The following is a 27,509-nucleotide window of genomic DNA, read 5'->3' on the forward strand; positions in this document are numbered from 1 at the left end:
GGGCAATTTGGGGGCATTTATATCTTTTGGGTTTAGTATCTATCCCAGAGCATTTTCGAGTCAATCCGTGTGAACTGGCATCTGGGGCTGACTGGTTTCCTATGGCTGTTGTGAAACAAGGAGTTCACCATCATGTTGCTCTTTAAACGAATCCTCTGGTCCTCACAACGAGACTTACAGATTCATTTTCATCTGACAGACTGAGTTTCACTCCTGTATTTTCTTCCTCTTTTTCTCTCCATGCCTTTATTCACCCCCGTTCGACTAAGTCCGAAATGGAGGTTCATGGATTTGGTCTCAATTTTTGTGTGTGTGCGTGCTTGCATCCACAACCATATCTCAGACATGTATGGACCAATTTTATACGTACATGGCAAAAAGACAACACATGACGGTCAACATATGCACACCATTTTGTGTCGTGATGCAATCAAAGATGGCCGACTGGTGGCCATTTTAGTTTAAAAAAAAGCCCTGAGTCGAACACCTCCTCCACCATTTCTCCGACATGCGTTTACCGATCTTGATCAAACTTGGCACACAGATAATGAATGATGACTTATGTACGCATGTCACTTTTTTGAGATCAGATCCAAGATGGCCGACTGGTGGCCATTTTGTTACTTAAATGTGTCCCCAACCATTTCTCAGACTTGCATTGTCCGATTTTGTTCAAACTTGGCACAAGCACAGTGCATGACGGCATACATATGCACCTCTCTTTATTTTGCGATCTGATCAAAGATGGCTGACTGGTAGACTGCCGGCCATTTTAGGTGTTCAGAAATATGGGCTCTCCCTTTAACTCTGCACAGCAAAATTACGAAAACAACGAGGGCTGTGACATTTTATGTCTTTTTTTACTTGTTATCCTTGTTTCTAAGCTGATTATGAATATGATGTTTTATTGCTTCAACTGTGGTATTTTTGAGGATTTTTGTTGTTGCAGATGTCATTTTAACTGCTGTTTCTGCCAGATGATGGAGATGGTTCAGAGGTGATGTACTCACCTCTGAATCATCTCGTTTGAAGTGAATGCGAGGGAAAAACCTTCGGAGTATAAGGCTTTATTTCACTTGATTGAAGCCGATTCTACAGACACATAAAGGAATACATGTGCAGCAAGGAATACATGTGCAGTCGATCACCGCAAAATAAATCAGCAATTAGCCAGCATAAGCACGGAGTCCGGTATACTCTCAATTCTTACCATTCAACGAGCACCAAGTGAACCACCGCCATAAATGACAATGCCCCAGGGACATTCCCACCGACCGCGCGGCATCACGGTTTTATCTGACTGCCCGACACGTGATCGCGCGTCACATCCTTTAATTCAACACATTCTCCCCATCTTTAAAATGTAACTAGAGGGTCAACTAACGCACCATGATTACTTCAACGCTATAGGAGTATACATTTCAAGCAGTGTGAACTATTTAAACTACAGAAGCATACATTTCAAGCAGTGAGGATTATTTTGAGTTATGGGAGCATGGTAAGGTGCCATTGAGGGATGCCGATGATCCCCTTTACAGATCGAGTCGGCGAGGGGGCTTTATCCGTCGACCTCTCTGGGAGTAAATGGTGGTTTCACTTGAGGGAGGCTTCCGATCCTCTTGGGAAGCCTCGACTCGTGCCGGGGATGACTCCTCGATCGCTCTCGGTTGGAATGCGGTCGCTCCGTCACCACCATTCTCGGGTGGAGTTCCTGGGGGGGAAACACCTGGGGAGGGAATGTCAGAGGGAGGAGTACCAGATGGAGGAGTACCTGCAGGAGGAGTACCTGCGGGAGCCAGAGGGCGAACCGACACAGTGGTCTCCCTGCCATCAGGAAGTCTAACATGAGCATACTCAGGATTAGCATCGATGAGTTCGACCTTCTCCACCATTGGTTCATACTTGCTTTGTCGTACCGGGCGCTTCATGAACACTGTTCCGGGATAGGTTAGCCAGTTGGGCACCGATTGGCCGTCAGTATAACGTCGTTGGTGAGTAAACATTCGTTCGTGCGGAGGAGCATTGATGGACGTACAGAGCAAAGAGCGTATGGAATTCAGGGCGTCGAGAAGGGTAACCTCCCACCGCTCGGGCCCCAGTCCTCTATATTTCAGGGCCAGGGTTACGGCTTTCCAAATGACTCCATTATACCATTCCACCTGCCCATTACCCTGTGGGTTGTAACCCGTCGTTCGACTAGTTGCTATGCCGTGTTCATATAGGAACTGTTTGAGCACGGCCGACATGAAACACGGCCCTCTGTCTGAATGTATGTACGACGGTTTCCCAAACATGGCAAAGAGGTCAGAGAGACATTTCACGACAGTGCCCGAGGTCATATCCGAGCATGGGAATGCGAATGGGAACCTCGAGTATTCATCAACAACCGTGAGTATGTATCTGTTGTCTGTCTCAGTCGGCAGGGGCCCTTTGAAGTCGATATTTAGTCTCTCGAAGGGTGAAGTGGCCTTGATCAACCTGCCAGAAGCGGCGCCATAGAATCTGGGTTTTAGTTCAGCACAAACAGGGCAAGAAGCACTCACTTGTTTAATATCTTCGATAGAATAGGGAAGGTTTCATCTGCGCACGAAATGTGCCATTCTGCTTACCCCTGGGTGGCACAGAGACACATGAAGGTCTTGCAAAGCCCGACCGATTGTCGCCGAACAGTAGACCCGAGAGAAGGTGTCTGCAGCAGGGTTTTCCCTCCCGGGCCGATAAACAATGTCGTAACTATAACAGGATAGATCTATCCGCCATCTCATTATTTTCTCGTTCTTAATTTTCCCTTTATTTTTCCCATCAAACATGAAGGCAACGGATCGCTGGTCCGTGACGAGTGTGAAGTGGTTGCCCAGTAAATAATGTCTCCATTTATGTAGGGCTTCGACAATAGCGTACGCTTCCTTCTCTATCACCGAGTGTCTCTGCTCGCTTCCTGAGAGAGTTCTTGAGAAGAACGTGACAGGTCGTCCAGACTGATTGAGCGTCGCGGTGATCGGAAGCGTCCGTTTCTACCACGAACAGCACCGTGCTGTCGATCGATAATACCACGGAATTACTGATATCATCTTTGAGGCTGTGGAAAGCTTTTACAACAGCGGCATCTGGTGGGAAGTTTTTGCAATGCACCAGGGGATGTATTTTTTCGGAGTATTGGGGAATCCATCTAGCGTAGTAAGCGAACATTCCAATCACTCGACGCAATGTCTGCAGGTCATGAGGTGGGGGTAGCTCACGGATTTGGCGCAATCGTTCAGGATCGGGCTTAATCGTGCCGTCGGCTATTGTGTAGCCAAGAAGATCAATTGACTTTGCCGAGAATACGCATTTGTCGTAGTTGAGAGTCAGATTATATTTTCTATCAATGCTCAAGAATCTGTCCAGATTCATATCATGTTCCCCCCGATCCTTACCGCACACCGTGACATTGTCCTCGTAAACAAAAGTGTCTTTGAGGTTTTCATCCGAGATGATGTCGTCCATAACTCTTTGGAAGCAAGCTACTCCATTAGTGACACCGAACGGAATCCTCCTAAATTGATAGAGGTGTCTACCTGCCTCGAACGCGGAGTAAGGTTTGTCTTCCTCTCGAATGGGAATTTGATGATAGGTGCTTCGCAAATCGATGGTGCTGAATATTTTGTAGTTGGCCACGTGTTCGACCATCTCGTCTATGCGCGGCAAAGGGTAGGCATCGAGATGGGTGAAGCGATTGACCGTTTGCGAGTAATCGACAACCATTCGTTTCTTGTGGTTCTGGTTGGTGGTCACCAACACTTGCGCGCGCCATGGCAAATCGCTCGGTTCTATAATACCTTCTTCCAGTAATCGCTTGGTCTCAGAAGTGATGAAGTTCATATCGGAGGCAGTGTATCGTCGCGATTTGATCGCTATCGGTTTACAGTCCGGCGACAAGTTAGCAAACAGCAGGGGGTATGATACCTCTGCGGTGGTCAGAGCATTTAGAATTAGACGAGGTTTGCTTCCTCCAAAGGGTATTTCGACGCTCGTGTGCTGCTTGAGGATATTATGACCCAGAATTACATCTGCGCATAAATAACGAAGCACCAGTACCCTTACATCCCGATGCGTGTAGCCTTTTTTGTCCAACTCAACGTTGCAGTACCCTCGTACGCTGGACTGTAGTGATTTGGAGGCCATGCATACCGTATTGTCTGTCGGGTGGATCTTCCATTTCCTGCCCTTCGCTACTGAGCTGTTGATGAAACTTTCAGAGCTTCCGATATCAATCAGAGCCTCAGCCATATGCCCGTTAATTCGTACGTTGATGATAACTTTGGATAGATTCCCCGGTGAAGCTGCTGTTACTTTCTTTTGTGAGTAGAGAGCCGCAGAAGTGGGTTTATTTCTTCTAAGAGTAGATTTGCATACCCTGGCATAATGCCCTTTCTTGTCACAGTTCATGCATGTGGCATCCCTGGCAGGGCATTTGTTACGGGGGTGTCTTTTATACCCACAAAAGAAACATTTACCAACCGAAGTAGTTGCTGAGGAGTTTGACGAGGTCTGGGTATCCGATTCCTCGGGTTTATCTCCATCCTCAGTGTCGGAGGTGTCCCGGGGGGTTCTTTGAGTTTCCACCGTAGCAGCATTCATTAGCAACACCGGTGTCCCATATGACTCAGATTGCTGCTGAGCCGTATCCATAGCTCGGGCCTGGTCAGCTACCATTTCAAGAGTGGGTTGTGCTTTTTCCAGTAAGCGTTGCCGAATGGGGGCTGACCGGAGCCCCTGGATGAACGCCTCCCGGGTCGCTTCATCTCGATGTTCCTCAGCGGTTACAGCCCGGAAACTGCAGTCTTTGCCCAACTGCCTCAGAGCTTGCAGGAACTGATCGATTGTCTCACTGGCTTCTTGCCTGCGTGTGTTGAGAAGATGTCGTATGTATACCTCGTTCTTGCGCTTCACGTAGAGCGCCCGCAGCACGTCGATCGCTGCGTCGTAGGTGTCACACTCCGAGAAGAGCCTGAATACGCTGGGCGAGACATGGTTTACAAGTGCGGCCAGTTTGTCGGCTCCCTCTTCAATGATGGTCAGATAGTGTGAGAAGGAACGGAACCAATGGGACCACTTCATTTCCGAGTCAGTAGCGTTGGGGTCCGCATCGAACCTCTCCGGCTTGTCGATCTTGTCCATAGTCGGTTGAGGCAGCCGAAGGGATCAAGTGAAATAAATTGAAGTGAATGCGAGGGAAAATCCTTCGGAGTATAAGCCTTTATTTCACTTGATTGAAGCCGATTCTACAGACACATAAAGGAATACATGTGCAGCAAGGAATAAATGTGCCGTCGATCACCGCAAAATAAATCAGCAATTAGCCAGCATAATCACGGAGTCCGGTATACTCTCAATTCTCACCATTCAACGAGCACCAAGTGAGCCACCGCCGTAAATGACAATGCCCCAGGGACAATCCCACCGACCGCGAGGCATCACGGTTTTATCTGACTGCGCGACACGTGATCGTGCATCACATCCTTTAATTCATCACATCGTTTGTGTTTGATTGTTGACCCTAGTGTTATGAACTGTCAGATCGATGCTTCACTTCACATGCAGGGAGCTATATCAGGATTGGTACATTGTTCACAAAGCATTGTATCAATGACCGCCATCCCTCAGAATGACGTTAAGCTCGGTGTCCCATCCACGACTATTAGCTGGTGGAGGTTAAATATACCATGGTGTCCTTCGATGTCGAGTCATTGAGTTATCTTCAATACCCTGGCCAAACTCCTGTCCTAAAGTGCATGGGCACTTCATCAGTAGCACAGCCACTCTTCATAATGATGCAACCAGCAGGCTAGCTTCAGGAATGAATCTCAAACCAATTGGCAATCCTAACAATGACTGCTGTCACCATACATCATATTTATTTGCTTGTTCATCTTTATTATTCTTTATGATAGCTTTTGTATGAGTATATGTTTCCATTACTTAAAATACAGGAATTGAGATTGATTTTTATAAACACCCATGCTTGTGCTGATTGGAGAGCTCAGTCATCACATTTGCCTTTTAAGATTTGTACTGTCTGATTCGTTTCCAATTCCCAACTTGATAAACTATTATCTTGATGTATTGCAGGCAGTTCATATAAACGAGTCCCTTGAAATGGCCATTAATCTGGTTGAGTAGTACCTACTGTATAACTGATTGAGTTGTTTACCCATGTTGATGATTTCTGCATTATTTGCCATTTCAGACAGTGATGATTGTGTAAATATTAACTGCCTGAACGGTGGCTCGTGCATTGATAAGATCAAGACCTTTGAATGTGAATGCTCTGTTGGATTTTCCGGGAGATACTGCAGCATAAGTGAGTACCATTGTTTCCTTACACATTATTTATTTAACACAAATAGCCTGTAAATTAACATATAATACCCACTCTTGTGTGGAATTATGTGAAAGTATGTTTTTAATGGTGATTTTACTAGCAACTTGTAACTTACGATTTGTCCTCCCCATTCTACAGACAAAGATGACTGTGAACCACACTCTTGTCACCATGGTGGAACTTGCGTTGATGGTGCAAACACATTCACTTGCATTTGTCCAAAAGGATGGACTGGAAACAATTGTATTCATGGTGAGTTTGTCACATTTATAAAGAGGCTTTTGCACTAAACGTTGAACTTTAATATTAACTCACGGCACATATATATTTTGTGGACACAAAATTGCTGAAGTTTTGTTAGACTCTCCACCCCCCCCCCCCCAATACTAATCCTGATAATTTCCTATTCTTGTAGTAGATAGTAGAAAAATCGTGCAAATTATGATACAAGCATCAAATTTGGCATTTCTGTTGTGTAGTGCTTTCTGATCAAATCTGCCCAATTGGCCATTTGAAAATCCAAATTTTGAAAAATTTGAAAAAAAAAAATATGCAAAAAAATTTGAAGTCACAGCTGGCTGAAATTCTTGAAGTGCAAGTGAACATCCCAGACAGAGAACCAAGGGGAGATGCAGTCATCATTGATGGCTCAGCACTTATCAATGCCCTACCTCCACACACTTCAAAGATATTTGATGACTATGCTAAAGAAGACATCATCCCAAAGGTGGAATCCTATGGTGCCAGGTACGAGAGGGTGGACGTAGTGTTTGACGTGTACAAGAAGTCAAGTCTGAAGTCCGAGGAAAGGTCGAAAAGGGGGCAAGGGATCGGAAGAAGAGTGACAGGAACCAGTAAGACCCCAAGTAACTGGAGAAGCTTTCTTCGAGATGACAGCAACAAGACTGAGCTGTTTCACTTCCTTGCGGAAAAGATGTGTGAAGCACAGACGACAAGCACAGTCATTGTCACAAAAGGAGAAGATGCCATTAGCAACACAAGGAAGTCACTGGATGCTGTGTCTCCATGTTGTCATGAAGAAGCTGACACTCGAATACTTGTACACACCAGGGATGCAACGACGGATGGGAGCAAGTCCATTATCATTAAGGTTAATGACACAGACGTACTTGTCATAGCAATATCTGTACTGCCATCCTTGCAGGAACTAGGTCTTGAGAACATGTGGATTGCCTTTGGCCAAGGAGCCAAGGAGCGATGGATTCCAGTCCATGAGGTAGTTTCTGCAATAGGGCCTGAGAAAGCTTGAGGGATCCCATACTTCCATGCGTTCACTGGATGTGACGTCGTGTCTGCCTTCCATGGTAAAGCGAAGAAAACTGCATGGCAGACTTGGAACGTCTTTGATGATGTTTCTGAAACATTCACCAATCTCAGCCAGCATCCAACATTGATTCGTGATGTAGACTTTTTGAAGTTTTTTTTTTTCAAATTTTTCAAAATTTGGATTTTCAAATGGCCAATCAGGCAGATTTGATTAGAATCCCCAAGAGAACAAATGTGCCAAATTTGATGCTTGTATCATCATTTGCACGATTCCTCTCAAAAATTGCTGTTATCTCCCCCACTATATATATTTTCCATTGTACAACATCTTCCAAACCCCATCACCTCCCCACTTCTCTTCTCATCGCTTGTAATCAATTTCTTCTCTTTCCTTGCCACCACTTACTTACTCTCGACATTTATGCCTCGCCTTTTGTTCTTTTTTTTTCTTTCTCTCTTTTTACTTCATTTTTCCCATTTTCCCCTCCTATGTATGTATGTATAATTCGGGACCTGTTCTCCAATGGATCTGTGTGCATTAATATCTGCCTTTTTATCTGTATCATTATTTTACTTCCAAAAGATAAACCAAAAACGTGACCATTTTGATTGTATAATTGCCTGTAAATGTTAAGTTTTGGTTCTTCTGACTGCTGTCACAAGAGATAGGAACATTTTATGTGCTATTGTATAAAGATCATGAGTCAATTCTGACCCATGATCTTTATGACCCCCATTATTCCTTTCCTTACCCACTTGTTCATTTAAGTGTTCCCTCCAACTCCTACCTCTCCATTTTTCTTGTTCATTCCCTTCATTTTTGGCCCACTGTCTAACCGTAACCCTAATTCTACCTTTATCTTGCCTAAGCCTTGCTCCTGAAAAGAAAAAGAAAAACAAAGCAGTGCCTTTTTTTTCTCACTGTGTAATGTTCACTTTATCCTTTTTACTGAAATGTTTCATTATTTCTCTCCACATTATAATTGACATATTATCGTCCATGTGCCACAGATATTGACGAGTGCCTTTCACACCCTTGCAATCCACATCGTGCTACTTGTGCCAACACTGATGGCTCCTACACTTGCACCTGCAAGGAGGATTACCATGGAGATGGAATCACCTGCAATGGTACAATTCTTCTGTCCCATTGTCTGCATTGTCGTACACTTGCAGAGTAATTAACACTAAAGCCTGCTAATATGATGCAACACCACCTTTCATCTTTGTGGACAGTTTCAGGATGTGTCTTTCTTGGAACATATAGAGCTCAAAGGCAAAAGAAAGGTCTTCCCACAGTCAAACACATTCCTTTGGATACCCATTCACTATTTTGCAATTGAAAACTATTGTGGCTCGTTGGCAAAAAAAAAAAAACCCAAAAAAGCATCACATGGATTGGAATTTATCACCATTTATTTGTAAATCTCACAGATCACCATTTATTGCTTATTACTCAATATTGAAAACAGAAAATGATTGTGTGGAAATTTTAATCATCAACACATTCCATTTGTTTGAGGAACGTTACACTGCACATATGTGGAATACATAAATAGTCTACAAACGACTTGCTTACAACAGTGCAGGAAATGGAAACTTTTAAAATTTTCAGTAAATCAAATTTCTTACATCACACTTTTCATTGTCTTATCAAATTTCTTTCTTGTATTACTTGATTGAGAAGTAAAATCTCAAAGCAGTTTACAAAGAAGGGAAAGGTAAGAAAAGTGGAAATTAAGAAGATGCAGCTCTAAAAGATGAGATTTTATGAGAGATTTGTGAACTGTAATTGATGACACTGTGTGCAAATTTTTAATGCAGAATGCTCCATAGTTTAAATTCATATCTGAAGAATGCTCGATGGTGAAATTTCTTCATCCTCAGAACTACTAAGAGATTCCTGTTGGTAGACTGTAGCTTTCTTGCAGGGGTGTAAGTTGTGATGAGGTCAGAAATGTATGGAAGAACCAATTTATGGTGCAATTTCAAGATTAGCAACAAAATTTTAAAAGCTACACATTGGTGTACTGGGAGTTAGTGAAGTGTTTTGAGGATTGGAGTGATGTGATCAAGTTTACAAACCTGAACTATGAGCCTGGTAATCTTATTCTGAATGTTTGTAAAGATTTGAGAATATAGGCAAACAAGACTGTTAACATAAGCTGCAGCAATCCAAGTGTGGCGTTATGAGAGTATAAACAGGAGTTTCAGTAGACCTTTGATTTAAGGAAGAGAAGATTTTGGAAATATTGAGCAGTTGGAAGAATATAGATTTACAGATTTTAGCAATGTGCTGAAGAAAAAGAAAATAACTGAGTTCATAGTGACTTTTAGATTTGACACCATGGAAATAGAAATCAGGTCATGGTGACCCCCAAGTTTCACAAAATGAGATTGAGGCTTTTGGGGAATCCCACAGCAATGAGGCAACTCCACAAGCATTGGGCGCATGCCCGACGACGAGCTATCATACTGGTTGGCCGTTTATCCTTTATGAATGTAATCTCAGCAAGGTGTGCCAACCTGACCATGTGAGGTCTGTCTTTAAGGCAGGACACCACCAGGCATTGACTGAAGACCAGACACAGATGCACCATGATGCCACCACGGTGTAATGCAGGCATGGCAAGGCCCCTTTTTAGGGGTCTGTTGTGTGAGCGGTATAATTTGCAATGACCACAGATGCCTTGGTCAAGGCCACCCTTGGAATCCCCGGGAGTTGACCTTCATCCTTGGTCTGGAGACCAAAGGCACTCGTGTGCGGCATTCGCTGTATGCAGTTGCACTCAAAGTGTGCCATGCTTATGCAAGCTCCACAATTGTGACACAGCATGAAAGGAGTGCATGGAGGAAACCGTGCAAAGGATGGATTCGGGGCGAAGGACCAGCATGTCAATCTTATAGCACCATCGAGTTTGGGAAAGTTCATGAACATCTGTATTTGAATTTCAGAGACAGAAATTTATTGTGGCTTCAAAGTTTGGTGATGACATGTGAAGCGGTAAGAGAGGAGATAGGAAGTCCTTTTATTTATGTGTTTTTTGAAAGAAGATTTCGATAAATGCTGATCTGCTTTCGCAATAAGTTTGACTGACTTATTCTGACTGGACAAAAATATGAGGCTTTTTGACCAACGAATGTTTCCTTATTATCCTGAGGAGATGCAAAATAGTGATTAACTTGATACACAGTTTACTTGCAGAGATAATGCAATTTCTCCTTGTTTGACCCTGTGCATTTTACTCACCACATGTTCCAAAAACAACCACAAAAGCAGTCAACATGAAACAACAACTGCTGAAACCAGAGCATTCATTTTACATGATACCCCATGCACTGCTTAAGTATGTACATACTTCAATTTAAATAAAATAATGATTTTAACACATTGACTGTCAACGAGTATACTCGTCATGCTTGGTGTACCAGATTCTGCCACTCCGAGTATTCTCATAGAAAAAATTACGGTTGTATTATAAACAGAATATGCTGTCATGGCAGAGAACGCAACAAACAATCTGCTGGCATTTCGGTGAACATAAATATATCAGTCTCCATGAGAAGTTTTGACACCTTCATCTGCATTCATACGTGCCATTTTGAAGGGTAATGAGGAGCAAAAAAGAAAACAACATGTGCTGCTCAGCACACTATCTACCATGAGTAATGATGTAATACCAGTGTCGATTCAGTGCTAAAAATAGTCCTACCAGACAGCTTATACCTCACATAGGGAATTGAAAATCAAATCCCACTGCCTGCTACGAGTTTTCTCATAATGTGGGGTTTCTCCAGTCATGGATAAGAAATTAACGTAGATTTGCTCATAGAAGGGTAATACTTGAAAATACAGTACATGCACATGCAGAGATGGTTTGCAAATGGGAGTGGTGTCAACTATCAGAGTTGGCAATCATCATGTGAAAGATTGTGAAGAAAAATCCAGAAGTTTATCACTGCTGAAGTAATCTTATACATCACCTTATACATTGCAATAAGAGACATTGAGTCGCAGTTTATGAGATGGAGACATTATTGATCACCATGTATGTACATAGCCATGGGGCAGCTCCTTTTTCTTCACCGCAATGCTGTACTCTCTCACATGCCACACCCTCTAATGCTGTATATCAATATATTTAATGGTTTTTGGAAGTATTTTGAAGAAGATTTGTGTTATACAGTGTTCAAATATATAATTCCACAAGCTGAAGTACCTGGCGTTGCCCAGGGAAATTCAGTGAAACATGTATTGAAATATTTCCTGGATGACAAATTGGGGAATGTTGGCCTTCGGGTTTTGTATGAAATACCAATCTTGGGCATTGCAAAATGTGCTTGCACTTGTATAGAAATTCTTCACCTTCTAAGGATGCTCAATATGCTGACCTGGAGGCTGCTTGTTTTGCTTGTTAATCCTCAACCCGATCATGTGTCTGCTCTGTTGTCTCAGCTGCCCTGGTGGCTGCTTGTCTTGCACGTTGATCCTCAACCCAAGCCTGTGCCTGCTCTTGAGTTTCAAGTGACATGTAGACTCCCATTCTCTTTGCATCTGATTTGTTTCTGCCCATCACGGGTCTATTTTAGTTGCATGTGACAGTTTTTATAATGCAAGTAAGGTTGGTTAAGATATTTCATAACATAAGTGTTCCCTTGGTAGTTCCAGAGGTGCTCCAGTTGGCATCTTACCATGCCGACCTTTGTGACTCGTTATATTTAAGTTAAAAAATTTAGAGATGGATCGCACCATGACGGTGAGGATTGGAGGTCGGGAAAAATGTACCAATGGAAAACACAGTTTCTGTTATATGCTTGCATACTACATTTTAACACATTATTATTATTATTATTATTATTATTATTATTATTAACACATTATATTATGACCTCAGCATTCGATATTCACAATACATATTACTCAATCGTGGCAGTGTGAAAGTAACATTTTCGCTCTAGGCCTGAACACGGAAGTGCAAAGCAATCTCTTTAATGACAGGCACATATGTAAGCACTATAATAGTTAAATTTGTGTTGTTGACAACAACTCACTACAACCTCAACCGATGATCTTTACAATACATGTTGTTTGATTGCTTCCGGGAAAAAATGCAGGCCATGTAAAAGCACAAGACTCGATTGAGGTGTAAGGTCAATTATCTGTTTTTTATTTTTATTTTGTTTTTCCATTTTTGTTTTTTATCCAAACAAAGTCCTCGACCTTCCTCTGGATGAAAGAGGAGGCCTTGCAAAGTTTGGTTGCACTGGTTCCTCCAGGGTGGAAATGCATAAATGAACAAACAAATCCACAAACTTTCTTCTTTATATTGAATTTAAATTAATGTTTTTGATGTTTAAAGGCATATTTAGAAATATATTACAGGTTCTACCGCCAGTTTTCTCGAGCATCAATTACATCACCCTCTCTAACACATTACATAAGTTACTCATGCTTGTTGATTATGTCCATTATGACTTCCTTAAAAACATTAAGTTTCCTGTTTGGAATGTTTTTCAATTTTGTTTTACTGCCTGGCAGTGAAACCGACTAAAATATTATCTCACTCCTCCCTGAGCATGTGCGATCTGTACAAATTCAGAGCCAATGTATGGTAAAATGGCTGACTTGTCTCTCTATTCATATTCTGGTTCATGTTCAAAATATAACATTCCGTTTAAATAAGCTGTTCCTCGTTCATAAAATGATGAGCATAAATGGATAAAATGGATGGACGGACGAACGGACGGACATACATAAACAAATTGCTCAACCCTGCTTTTCGCTTCATGTGCGTGAGGAAATTATCCTGGAAAGTGAACTTACAGTTTGTATTAAATGTAAATTGAATTGTGGGAAACACTTGTTATTTCAGAGATTCGTCTTTTCTCTTATGGATTGAAAACTGGGGATCAACGGTCTTGGATCAATGCAGATGATTACACTTCTCCCATCTTCTCTCCTCCGTTTGGAATCCCCTTTGGCAATTCCATGTTTTACAGGCTCTATGTAAGTAATATAATACATTTGCTTTCCTTAAATTGCTCTCCTACTCTTTAATATTCCCTTAATCTATCTCTACCAACAGTCTCCAGTGGTTTGTGTGCATTCAAATGCCAATCATCAAGTTCATGTTGTGATTTTTTATTTTATTTTTTCATATTCTTTTTTGCAGTGCTTTTATTTATTTTTATCTTCTTTTCAGTATTTCCATTTACAAAGAATGTTTTGCATTGCACATGGAGATGATTATTTAAAAAATCTGTCATATCCTGCACATTTGTTCAGGTGTGACATTTTGTTGTTGTCTCCTTTGTTAATGTTTACTGGTCAGCATTTCTTGCAAACTGTATTTGCTGTCGAAGATTTACGAGTTCAGTGTTTTGTTTGTGTATACCTGATGAAACATACTTTTGAAACCTTTGTATTTTTTTGGTTTCTGACAGTTTACCGACAATGGTGCAATCATTTTCATGAGAAATTGGGACTACCGCATTGCTTACCCAAACCCACCAACGCATGGTTTTCCAACTGATTACCACACTCCGACCATTTCTGTGTTCTGGGATGATGCAGACGTGTCCCTGCACAATGTGGGATCAATTTACTATCAGGTATTTACTACGGTGCCTTCTTTAATTAATGTTGCTTTGCTAACATGCTTCGAGAAATGAGACTAATGTTGCCACATATTCTTTCTTTTCTTTTCATTGCATTATTCTCAACTTTACAGGAATATGATTACACTGGCAAGACCGGCCGTGGCCAAAGCAATTCAGATGCCAGTGATTTGAGGCAGAAAGTAAATGGGCAAGTGCAGAAAAACTTCACCAAGAGTTTTGATGCTACTTGGATACTCAAGATTACATGGGACGGAGTACCAGCTGTCCCTGCTACCAGCAACTTGCTTAACGTATGTGTTTGTACATCTTAATCTTCTTTGTACCCTCAAATGAAAGTGTGACGCTTTAATGCTCATACTGATGTTGTCATATTCCCCTTATGCTCACTTGCTCCATCACCACATGAGGAATATATCTCCAAGTAGAAGAAACTGATATTTGTAGTGCAGTGTTGAGGGGCTTATGGTATATGTCTTGCCAAATCTTTCACAATTAACATTGTTGCACAGATCTTATCTATCCACAGAGCCCTTTTAAAATTCCATCCATAATGCACAGCAAAGTCTTGTGATTTCAGACGTTATTTCTCTTGCAGACAAACACATTCCAGGCCATTCTTACAACTGACGGCATAAACACGTTCTGCCTGATCCAATTCATGGAAGGAAAGATGCTCTGGAGGCCTGAGTCTCGTGATCCAAATGCCAATCATGCACTGATTGGATACCACAGGTTTGATGCTGAACATGAGACCTTTTTTAAATGTCTGACAACCATATCTGATGGCTTAACATTGAATTACAAATGAGATTGCCAATACATTTTATTTGTTATTGTGTCACTTATTGTATTTGTACTTCATCATCAACAGGTGTCTGCAAAATACAGCTTCACAGTTGTAATTAAAACTCTTGGTGCATTACATGCCTCTTGCATTGTAGGCATATTTGAGGATCTGAGGAGGTGGTGGCAGTGAAAGTGTCTCAGCAATCTGAACATGCCTTTCCTTTTTCAGGAAAAAGTTCATTATTATACCTATATTTATATAATAATACACAAAAAGTTAATTAATATACCCCCATCAATATAATAATATACCAAAAGTTCATGGTCAACCAAAATATACTCCTTCCCCAATGCCTTTTGCCTGTCACAACTAGTTCTGATGGAGCTTGTTACGGAGCGCGATATTTCGATTTTTCATGTTGCGGTCATCATCGTCGTCGTCGTCGGTGATTGACAGAAATCTGATGTGGTGATCGACTACAATCGACTCGAAACATCCACTCCTTAAGGGAGCGGCAAGGGAGTTTTTTTTTTCTCCCAGACAAATTGTCCAACTTCCAGGAGTTTGATTTATTATTTAGCGATAACATCCAGTTTTTAAGTTATTCTGTCCAGCAGTATACTCTATGAAGGTTTTCATACAGAGATTCTTCCATCTATTGAATAATACACAAAAACGATGTTGGGGGGGGGGGGGTCTGCCGTTGACTTTGGATGGGTGCGAAGTCAACCAAAGTAAACTCCATCAATCTGTCAGTGTGTTTCCTCCATAACTCCAAACCCATGAAACCTAGCGGCTCCAAACCCATGAAACCTAGCGGCCCCAAACTTTTCAGGTGTATGAAGGGAACGCTAAGGTAGTGCATGAATGAAGATTGGATGTTTGGGTTAATTTAAACACTCCCTTTGAATATAATTAATGGCCTTATTTAATTCTCCTTTATCAAGCCATCAACCTTGGTTAGCCCCTGAGTCAGCCCTCTGTCAGCTTGCCAGGGTCTTAATTCACCATTTTGTTTAGCTTGTTCATCAATGCCTTTACTCTAACAGACTGCAACAGCTTCTTAATGCCAAAGCGTTAATGAATTTTTTTTTATAACTTTCCTCGGTCATATCATCGAAGACCTGATCATCATACCTACGAATTTCTGGATACACCGTGATGCTTATAAACGCCCAGAGACACCAGTGTTTGTAGCTTTATTTAATTTCCACGCATGCAATAAGCTCGAGAATATCTTAACCTGAGCTGAATTAAAAAATTTGAACTGCAGAATTCACCTTAGCAGCAGTTCTGACTGCCAATTTGTCCAATTTGGACATTGTTTGACACTATAGGCGTCTCCAAGTATCTGTGGCTTTATTTAGTTTCCGTACATGTGATAAGCTCTAGAATCTCTTCACCTGAGGTGAATTTCAAAATTTAAACTTGCGCAATTGACCTCAGCATTAATTCTGACTGCTATAAAGTGTTCATTTGTCCAATTCGCACAGTGTTTGGCATTCCGTTAATCTCCAGACGGTGTTTAATATGACCGTGCTGGCTTAGTAAGCGATTAGCGATCGGTTATAACAGGTTAAGAGATTTTAGAGCTCATCACATTTCAGCTGTAATGCTTATAAACATCCAGAGAGTTATATTCACACATTATTTGATACTCCGGTGGTTACCTCCAGATGCGTCTGGATGGTGTTTGTCTCTGGACATGCCCAGACGGTGGTTGTCTCCAGATGTGTCTGGATGGTGTTTGTCTCCAGACATGTCCAGGCAGTGTTTATCTCTGGACTGTGTTTGTCACCGGATGTGTCCGGGCAGTGTTTATCTCTGGACGGTGTTTGTCTGCAGACCTGTCTAGGTGGTACTAATCTGCAGACAGTGTTTTTCTCTGGGCAATATTTCAGTATGACCAGTAGAAGATGTATTTCAGACATTATTTTATTTCCATCTTCACTGTTATCCTATGCTGGATCATTTTGATGAGACTATGAATCGTAATTAATGCTCCACCACACGTCTGCCTTCCCTTCCCCTAACTTCATGCTTACCTCCTCCCAAACACATTCCCACCACCTCCCAAACCCCTCCCCCCCTCCATTTCCATAAAACTCTCTGGACGTTTACAAACATTACAGCTGAATTGCAGTGAGCTCCAGAATCTCTTAACCCAAACCAAATTTCAAAATTTAAACTGCGGAATTGCACTTAGCAGCATTTCTCACTCCTAAAAAAAAGTGTTAATTTGTCCAATTCACATATTGTTTGAAACTCCGGGCATTTTTGGTCATCTCCGGACATCTTCTGGATGGTGTTTCGTATGACCTCGCCAGCCATTCCTTATCAACCATTTTGTTGGAGTGGTTACTTGAGCGCTTATTAGTGGTGGGCGGAATCAATTCCAAAGTACTCAATTCCACCCATGGAATTGAAAGGAATCGAGTAGTGAACCGGACTCGATGTCAATTCCAAGTAATTCATCCTTCATAGAAAGAAGCGTTTTTACGGGAAAAATTTCACCCTGGGGTGTCCCATTTGCAATATAGCAGCAAAAGCAAGTCACTTGCTTCTTCGTGTTCTTCTTCAATGAATAGCAAGGCATTTGACGTTCGCCAGTAAAGTGTGCTGATTGCTTTGCTGACAGATGGGTAGGCAATACATCTACTGATAAAGTTTTGACAACATGTCATTCAAAAGGTCCAGAAGTGCAGTTTGGAACTCCTTTGGGAAGATTAAGGAAGACAGCCCGAAAATTTCATGCTCACATTGTTTTTGAAATTGCTCATCACTGTAACATGTCCAATATGCGAAAACATTTGAAAACCAAACACAAGGGAGAGTACCGATTAGTAACAGTTGAGAATGAGGATTCATAGAAACTAAAGCTGCAACAGCAACAAGTTCACTTTCGCAATCGACTATTGAAAGCACTTTCACCCTGGTAATGACCTGGTATGCTGTGACAGTACAACATTCCCCTCATGCTGCCTTCCCTTCCCTTCCCCTCATGCTGCTTTCCCTTCCCCCACCCCTACTTGCTTCCCTTTCCTCGCCCCCCCCCATCCCTTGTCTTTCTCTCTCTGTCCTTGCCCCCCTCCCCCTCCCTCCTTTCTCTTTCCCTCTTCTCCACCATCTCTCTCTTTGTCCCACCCCCCTCTCTCTCTCTCTCCCCCTTTTTTCTCCCACCCCCCTTTAGTATTCCCATCAGTGAAGTGACGGATGTTATTTGCTGGTATTATTATAATTTCTACATTCCATGCTCGAAACGGAGCTTTATTTCTGCCGAAGCAGATTCTAGGCCTGGGTTCCTCCACTCTGACCAATCATGAGTCACCACGCTGACCCTGGCTACTCAAATGAGGATGTAGGAATTTTGAATTTAGCCATGAGCATATCAGTTGCATGTGAGCTAATCTGTTCAGTATGTCCATGAAAACCCATGTCTCATGATGCCAGGTTTCTGGTTCAAATCCTTCAGCTCTTTCATGAGCCTAAATCTCTTTTTTTGAAAATCCCATCCACTGTGTTGTTGTTTCTTTTGCCGATTCATCTTTGTAATTTACCAAAAGCTACACTTCTCTTCTCCTTGTGTCCTTGTCTTGCATGTGCTCCATACACTATGGTGGTTTTTAGCCCCTGTTGGACTTGGTCCGTCCAACAGGGGCTTATGGATTTGGTCTCGATTTTCGTGTCCGTCCATGCGTGCATCCGCAACCATATCTTGGACATGTATGGAACGATTTTATTCATACTTGGCACAAAAACAACACATGATGGTATACATATGTATGTCATTTTGCTTTCGACATCAGATCCAAGATGGCCGACTGGCTGCCATTTCAGTTGTAAAAAAAAATCCCGGTGTCGAACACATCCCCAACCATTTCTCGGACATGCATTTACCTATCTTGTTAAAACTTGCAGACATGTAAGGAATGATGGCTTACATAAGCACATAATTTTTTTTTAAGATCAGATCCAAGATAGCCGACTGGCGGGCATTTTAGTTGTAAAAAAAAAAACCTGATGTGGAACACGTCCTCAACCATTTCTCGGACAAGCATATACCAATGTAGTTGCACACAGAGAGTGCATGATGGCTTACACATGCACGTCATTGTTTTTCGAGATCAGATCCAAGATGGCCGACTGGCAGCCATTTTTGGTGGAAAAAAAACTTGATGTTAAACATGTCCTCAACCATTTCTCAGACCATGTATTTACCGCAGTTGTTCAAACTTGGCACACAGATAATGAATCATGGCTTACATAAGCATGTCAACTTTTTTCGAGATCAGATTCAAGATGGCCGACTGGTTGCTATTTTAGTTGTAAAAAATAAACCCGATGTTGAACATGTCCTCAACTATTTCTCGGACATGCATTTACCAATGTTGGTCAAACTTGGTACACAGATAAAGAATGATGGCTTACATATGCACGCCATTTTTTTGAGATCAGATCCAAGATGGCCGACTAGCAGCCATTTTGTTTCTGAAATGTGTCCCCAACCATTTCTCAGACTTGCATGGTCCGATTTTATTCAAACTTGGCACAAGCACAGGAGATGGTGGCATACATATGTACCTCATTTTATTTTGTGATCTGATCAAAGATGTCAGACTGGCAGCCATTTTAGTTGTCCATAAATATGTGCTAATCCTTTAACTCCGTCCACTATTATTACTAAAATAATGGGGGCTATGATATTTCATGTCTTTGTTACTTGTTCTGTTGTGCACTAGTCTGTAATTTACCTAAACCTACACTTCTGTCTCATTATGTCCTCGTCATGTATGTGGTTTATGTATAAGCTCATGAGTGAAGCGCATGAGAATTTTATTTCTATCGGTGTAAATAAAAATACCGCCTGCTTCAAAACTACAAAAAAATGAGATTTGAAAGGGTACGTTGTGCAGCAAACTCTTGGCAACAAACCAAGCATATATCACAAAAGACGAAGCAAAGTCAAACCAGCACGTTAATTGCAGATGTGGTGTATTTGGCAATACTGTTTGAAGCTCCTTAATGAGCAATGAACAGTAGAAACAAAACAGGCTTCACCAACATCAAGCAAATGGTTACTATGTTCAAAAATCAAACCCTCACTTTTAGTAATAGTCCAATCGTCTGTAATCATTCTTTTCACACGTGAACTGATATTTTTGTAAGAATGGCAGATCTCCTGACAAACATTTTCATGAAAAAGTTTTATTAATCATTCATCCTGGCACACACTCTCCAGCGAATGCTTTTGGATGACATTTAATTACGCAAGCAGAGAGACATTTTTGCACTTATGAATCCATTGTGGTTGAAGCGCTAATGTGATACCATGTCACCACCATCATTGCTGCATCACAATGAGGCAACTTAGGCACAGGTGAAGGCCTGCAGTTGGTCAAAAAGACATATGTTGTGACAAATTGACATACCATGACTCTCACATACTACATCTACTGTAGGTACCTTGTGTAATTATGCAATTATGCAGCTGATCCAAGCAAAAAGTTTCGCCAGTGTACCGGCATACCTTGGCTCACACTTTTCAAGAGATTTTTGAGATCTTTCGCATTCACAAACTATATACAGAAAACCTCACTGAATTCTTGTTTGCTGTAAATGCTTCATCTTTTGTTGGTACCACACACTAATCTTAGTTCTGGTTTAAAACATTAGAAATACTGACATCATAAAGAAATGGCTTTCAACAATTAAAGGAACTGCTGTTGAAGTTTTCAGAAAAGTTTACAATTTCTTTTCACATCACATTAAGTGAGTATTTTCCCTTTATTGCATTCCAGTGGCTGGTACGAGAGATTTCACTACAATGATGGCATCATTGAAGAAAGTGACAGTACGAGATATCGTCCGGATATGTTTCCTGGAAAAATTGTTGCTGAGGGATCCACAAAAGAAATGGGTGAGAGCCTGTATTTGCACACCTTTGGTGGTGATGTAATTATATATTTCACACTGTTTATAATGCAATTATTTTGGGCATTAGACACAGTCTGCCATCCTGCTCTGCATGCCAATCTCACTCTCTGTGATAAACAATGCCGTCTTCGCACATGGTTTTCTGACTTCCTCCACTTACTCAGTCAATGTGTTGCAAACAATGGAACCCTCTCCTCGACTCTTCCAATGGAGGCTGGAGTGTGTCAAGGCAGTGTATTCGGTACAGTGTTGTTCCTCATTTACACAAACGACCTCATGAAAACCCTTTCATTTTGGAAATTCTAAAACCCACATTTCATTAGATATGATGACACATTGCATTGGACTGTATACTGTCCCACTTAGAAGCAAACATCAACAGCATCACTCTCTGGTGATCTGGAATTAATCAGATTATTTTCTCACAAATGGATGTCTTTGAATCCTTGAATATATCACATTTCACATTGTCGATCTGAAAGCATGGTCAAATGAACTCACTTTCTCCATTTCCATCGTCAATCGCTGCAAGGAGTTCACTTGCCTGACCTTCTGGGACTCACCATCAGTCACAGCCGCTGGCTATATTGTACAGCTGGCCTCCAATGCCAAATAACTACTCACAGCCTGCAATGTGTATGGAGTGCTGCTCAATGAAGTACTGTTCTCCCCTCTGGATAATGCCTCAGCACTATTTATGTCTCTCCTGAATGCTGTGGAGTCGAAAGTTCTCAGAATTATTAGCATCTACTCTGATGAAGCCGAAGCACAAGACCCATTGTCCTCGCGTGCCAGACACATTGGTCGCGTCCTTGCTTTTTTCTCTCTGGTCTCGCTCCCTCTGCTCAAAAAGAGAGATCATCCTCCGACCATCACCATCTCCCCGAAGAGACGTGTTCTTCCAGTAACCCTCTCCTGGTTCACCTCCCAATTCCAGGGTTTCCGGACACATTGAATCTTTTTTGCTGGTTTCTCTGATTCGTGGAAGTGTTTTCCAGAGGCCGTTCAATCGCATTTTTCATTCTCGGGTTTCAAGCAACACACTATCATTTAATATCAACTGTCTTTCTACTCTCTTTAACGATACCTACCAAATGAATGGTGAGAGCATCTGCTCTGAGTTTAGGAGATTGGTGGTTCAAACCTTGTCTGAGTCAATAACAAAGACTTTAAAAATGGAATGTGTTGCTTCCTTGCTTGGTGCTCAGCATTCAAAAGGATAGAGCACAATCAACGCTGGGAATGCAATGGCAAACCACCCAGTATAATCCTTTCCAAGAAACTGTCAGCAGCATCAACCCTCTGTGAAGAATATGGTTCATAAAAAAAAAAACTTTACCTTACTCAACCCTCTAACTTTCAGGTTACTGTATCTCATCCCCTATTTTCCTCGTCTTTCATTTATCCTTTGTTTGATGTGTCCAAATGTGGCCCCACTGAGTTCTCAATGTTGTTTTTTGCCCTTTGTAAACCTTGCTCTTCCATGAGCCAAGGTTTTCTGCTGAAAGAAAACAGATATTTGTTTGGTAATATTGAAGTTTTTGTCAAGAAATACACTTTTTGCTTTAAAAGTGAAAATTTATTCCATTCTGCTCAATATCGCATGGTCATTGTTTTTTCCAGGAGCAATGGGCCGTTGGGCATTTAAACTAGAGAATAACGCAGCCCAGTTTACAAATCCACGGAAAGACTGCTGGAACTGGTACCATTCTGAGGGCTTTCCCTGGTTCCGCTGGAACAATCCTCCTTGCCCTTGCAGCTTATGGCAGGCATTCTTTGACCCCTGGTATACTTCAGGCTGGAATCTGCAACGGTATGGATTTAAGGAACCTCGTATACCAGGTGAGTGTATGTGAAAAACAATTAACATCCAAAAATTATCCCCTCTGTTTATTCCATTCTGCTCAACATTCAATTATCGACTAACAGATTGTAAAAGTTTAGGGTTTGATCAATATCATTTTTCAATGACAGGAAAGTCGTTCACAAATAGAGCTTTGGTGGGTTGGGTTGTGACACTTTCAATAAATAATCGCATTCTGAGTTTTAATATGGACACAGATCTGATTGCTCGGAAAACACTTTGAACATACCATTCTCCAAATAATTACAGTGAAATTGTTGGAAGTATTTATGGATGTGACTTTGCCTTCCAGGAACTCTATGGACTTTTCAGAGCAGATGGCCCAGTTGGTCAGGAAGTGGTGTGCGGTGTTACTACAACTTCTGGGGATCACTTTTAATGGGAAGGCATGAAAAAGTTCTTCCTACTCCTTGGGATCAACCTGCTTTTTGGCGCTGGAGTAGGTACATAAGGGAGTCATGGCTCAGTGAAAAACAACAACATTACCATGGTATGTGTTCATGGTCCAATATTGACAAAATGCTCAACACTCAGTACTTGTGATGCTAAAGAGATGATGTTGTACTTTGCATGAGCAGATTTAGGGATCATGAAAAATGTTTTTATCTCAATTCTGGTGCATGCAGTGAGTGCACAATTGATATAAAACACAAAAATATACTCACCTATACACCATTCTTTTTTTAACAAACTCCATGCGAGTAATAATCCTGCTCCTCCAATGAGCATAGACTTTGTCAACAAAAATACATCCCCAAAAATGCAGGGAAGATGGACTTAAAGAAATAGCATCCATTTAACCTGCTCTGCAATATTTATAGATTGCTCACAAAAGTTACTAATGTATAAATTTTGTAATAATTGTTTTCCCTCATAGAAAGTGAATTGGATCCGTTTGACAACTGCTGCATGAAATCAAATAGTTGGGAATTCTGCCGATACTACGTCGAAAGGCGCCCAAATGATTTCTGTTTCCGTTATAGGCCTCCTTTCATTGGTGAGTAGTCATTTATCCATGTGTGAAGTTGTTGTTTCAGTCTGCACAGGTTATTGTAATGTGAAGAAGAATCACTCTTGAAGACTGTATCGACCAAATTTTAATTTGAGGTAATCAAAACTGCCAATGAGATGATGGGAAAATTAGCAAATTCCTTGGATCACGGTTAAAACATGTTTAAAAATAGAAAATAAATTGTATCATGCATAAAATAATTTACATAATATGGACTCCTCGAATTTAGTCACATGTGTTTTTTTTTCTACCACAACAAATGTAATACCAAATGTCACAGGGTCTGGCGATATATCGATATGCCTGTAATGGAATTTGGAATATTCCCATATACCAAGAAAAGCCGGTATGAAAATTTTTTTGGTATATCACCAACAAATGGAAGAAAGGTGTTTACAATCTTTAAATACTGTGCATCGTTTAAAAAGCTTTGATGCCTTCAGCTACACCTGGAACAGTGGAACGTATGACGTCAAGACGTACCAGGAAGTAGGTAGAGTAGTTTTCAACTTTTAACCCTCAGCATCCGAACACTGTACAAGCAATCGCGTTTCTCTTTGCCCTCGTGGCTGTTTTTGAAGCAATTGCCAATTGGTTATTTTATATGAATCAGATGTGCTTTAGAAAGCCTGTGCGGATTACAGACATGGCGATCCACGGTAGTCATACTGGCCTGGGCCAATTACCAGTATGGCGATCCACGACAGTCATACCGGCCTGTGTCAATTACCGACATAGTGATACCGGCCTGTGCCAATTACCAATGCTGATGTCGTTTTTAAACAAAATCATTTTTAATACAAGTTGAAGTTGGAAGTAAAATAACCATTCTCGTCATGGGGAAAAAGCCCAGTGTGGGAATATTTTGAAAAATGACTGTGTGCCAACGATTTGTTCATCATACAGTAACAGTCAAAAGTTTGGACACACATTCTGATTCAAGGGTTTTTCTTTATTAATTTTTTGAAATATTTTCTACATTGTAGAACAATAGTGAAGACATCAAAGCTATGAAATAACACATATGGAGTTATGTAGTCACCAAAAAAGTTTTGAGCAAATCAAAACATATTTTTGGTTCACGAGTCAGTAAGTGACCGCAATATTCGTTATTGGTGTGTGTCTGTCTGTCTGTCTGTCTGTCTGTCTGTCTGTCTGTCTGTCCCGAGCATAGCTCCATGGGTTTTGATCCGATCCTGATAAAATTTTGGTGGGAGGTTTATATCATGATCTAGTTGTGTTTTCCTGAGAATGGGAGTGGTGCACCCATTATCGGCGGAGCCACGCCCCAAAAACATGTGTTCTGGCAGGGGTTTCGGTATTTGGTTAGCCCAATGGCACCTGCATAGCCCCACTGAGCTCGATTTTTCATTTTCATCCCAAGGTCAAGGTCACAAGGTCACAAACCTAGAAAATTGCGAATTTTGACATAAAAATCATACAACCGCCCAAACTTTGAGAGCTGGGATGACAATATTTTTATGCATAATCTTGAGGTCATTCCCCACCGAAAGTCTTGAAACCATTTTGCTCTATCTCGAACACCTTGCCCATGGCGCCTCCTTCAAGATTGTTTTTACGCTGATTTCATCAAAGTATGGATAATCTGAGTGGTGCGAAATGCCATATAGCCTAGATGACGTTATATTGTTCCTGGAATGCTCTAGAGGAATTTTTGCACCAAAGGTCATAATCCTTGACCTTTGACCTTTAAAGTTCACAAAGGTCAAATTTTCAAAGTTGTGGGAATCGACTCGGGTTTTCGACCTTCTTCGACGAACTAACTCCAATAAGCTACAGCATGTATCCTGTTTCCTTATTTTAATGTCCACAATATTGTTTTGTGACCTTTAAAGGTTAAATTTTGAAAGTTGTTGAACAAAACCGGTTTTCGACATTTTGCAGCTTATAACCTGTCACTCGTACCACATCATGTTGATCATTTTTATAACTTGGTCAAAAATGATCACATTGTCTCATCCTTGACTTCTGAAACAATCGACATCGTCAAATACCGCTCATGAACCATTGCCATCTCCAGACTTGTATATTTTAGATTCTTCAAAGTAGCCACCCTTTGCCTTGATAACAGCTTTGCACACTCTTGACATTCTCTGAACCAGCTTCATGAGGGAGTCTCGTCACCTGGAATGCCAACACCTGGAATGAAAACAAAAAACACCTGAAAAAAAATTGGTTTTGGTACCAACAAAAGATGATATGAATCATATCTTCAACCATCGTACTTGCATCAAGGCAAACGGTGGCTTAGAATCTAAAATATAAAATATATTTTGATTTGTTTAACACTTTTTTGGTTACTACATAATTCCATGTGTCATTTTATAGTTTTGATGTCTTCACTATTATTCTACAATGTAGAAAATAGTAAAAATAAAGAAAAACCCTTGAATGAGTCGGTGTGTCCAAACTTTTGACTGGTACTGTATATGAATATGTCATGGACCTTGGATCATTACGTGTTTTTGGAACGTGCATAAAAAATGACTTTTTTTTTTTCGTTTTTTAATACCGATATACCGGCATGAGCCCATCGATGTATCAATATCAGAAAAATAAAATCGATATTGACATAGCCGACAATGCCATGATGTTTACCATCTCATCAATTAGAAGGAGATCAGAGACAACACAGCATCATGCCCTCCAAGAATATCTGTGTCACCTTGAAGGTCTTTTCATCTTGATTTTATTACAATTTATTGAATGTGAATGGGGCTGCGGCACCTGGCTTTCAGTGTTGTGTTGTAGGCCTGAATGGTTTATGGCTAACAAAGGCATAAAAAACAGTTTTCCCAAATAAATGACTTTTCATTGCATGTCCAACTGTTATATAGCTTTGCGTTGGTTTATAGGTCCTTGATAGATGATTTATGTGATTGACAAAAGTCGAATTATAATTATTTCAAGAAACTTATTTATGCCTGGTGTTGGCTTTATGGTTAGGGTGGTGGGCTTAGGATCTGAGTATCCTGAGTTCAAATCCCACTTGGCTGTTGAATTAATACCAGGTGGGGTTGACTCTGCCTGTCATCCTTCCGCGGTCGGCAAAATGAGTGCCAGCATGCTGGTATCCTGTGTCGGAGTGGCGACCCGTCCAGGATTGTACCCAATAGCCAAGGAGACTGCTTCGGCAGCACCAACGCTCTGCACAGAGTATGGTCCCAGTGGATGGATGGATGGAAGAAACTTATTTGGAGGATAGCATATTTCTAAGATAAAGCATGAACAAACCCCATGTTGTTACAATTCCATTGTACCATACAAATATATTAAATAAAACAATTTAAGAAATAATTTAAGAATGTTCATTTATAATTCAATGTTAAGGCATCACATATTTTGTCAAAGATGTCATAATTTGCATCAAACCTGGGGCATTCAATGAATATGTGGTTGGCATTTGGATCGTGAGAATCAAAACTCGATCGAGCTAAAAACGCACTTTTGAGCAATTTTCTACAGTTAATAGAGGAGTTTGGTTATACATCTGTGCTTGTATAATGTGCAGGAGAATGACTTTTGAAAATGTGAGAGTTCATTCCCATAAATTACAAAGACACGAGGAGTCTGCTTTACAGCATCGGGAGTTAAGTTTTTAGGGTAGAAGGCCAAACAG

General features: G+C 41.1%; 1 protein-coding gene across 1 annotated transcript in view; it reads left to right on the plus strand.

The window, feature by feature from the left end:
* LOC147019124 (uncharacterized) overlaps positions 1-27,509 on the plus strand; it is a 223,369-nt gene that overhangs the window by 101,624 nt on the left and 94,236 nt on the right. Inside the window, exons 48-58 of the mRNA XM_085899932.1 lie at positions 6,230-6,343; positions 6,503-6,616; positions 8,663-8,782; positions 13,525-13,658; positions 14,096-14,263; positions 14,383-14,562; positions 14,868-15,004; positions 20,858-20,976; positions 22,617-22,835; positions 23,150-23,347; positions 23,735-23,854. Of these exons, the coding sequence (XP_085756058.1) occupies positions 6,230-6,343; positions 6,503-6,616; positions 8,663-8,782; positions 13,525-13,658; positions 14,096-14,263; positions 14,383-14,562; positions 14,868-15,004; positions 20,858-20,976; positions 22,617-22,835; positions 23,150-23,347; positions 23,735-23,854 (1,623 nt within the window). The remainder of the gene's footprint in view (positions 1-6,229; positions 6,344-6,502; positions 6,617-8,662; positions 8,783-13,524; positions 13,659-14,095; positions 14,264-14,382; positions 14,563-14,867; positions 15,005-20,857; positions 20,977-22,616; positions 22,836-23,149; positions 23,348-23,734; positions 23,855-27,509) is intronic.

This window comes from Eptatretus burgeri, chromosome 10, assembly GCF_056783735.1.
Source record: "Eptatretus burgeri isolate ZD-2024b chromosome 10, Ebu_testis_v1, whole genome shotgun sequence".
Taxonomy (NCBI): Eukaryota; Metazoa; Chordata; class Myxini; order Myxiniformes; family Myxinidae; genus Eptatretus; species Eptatretus burgeri.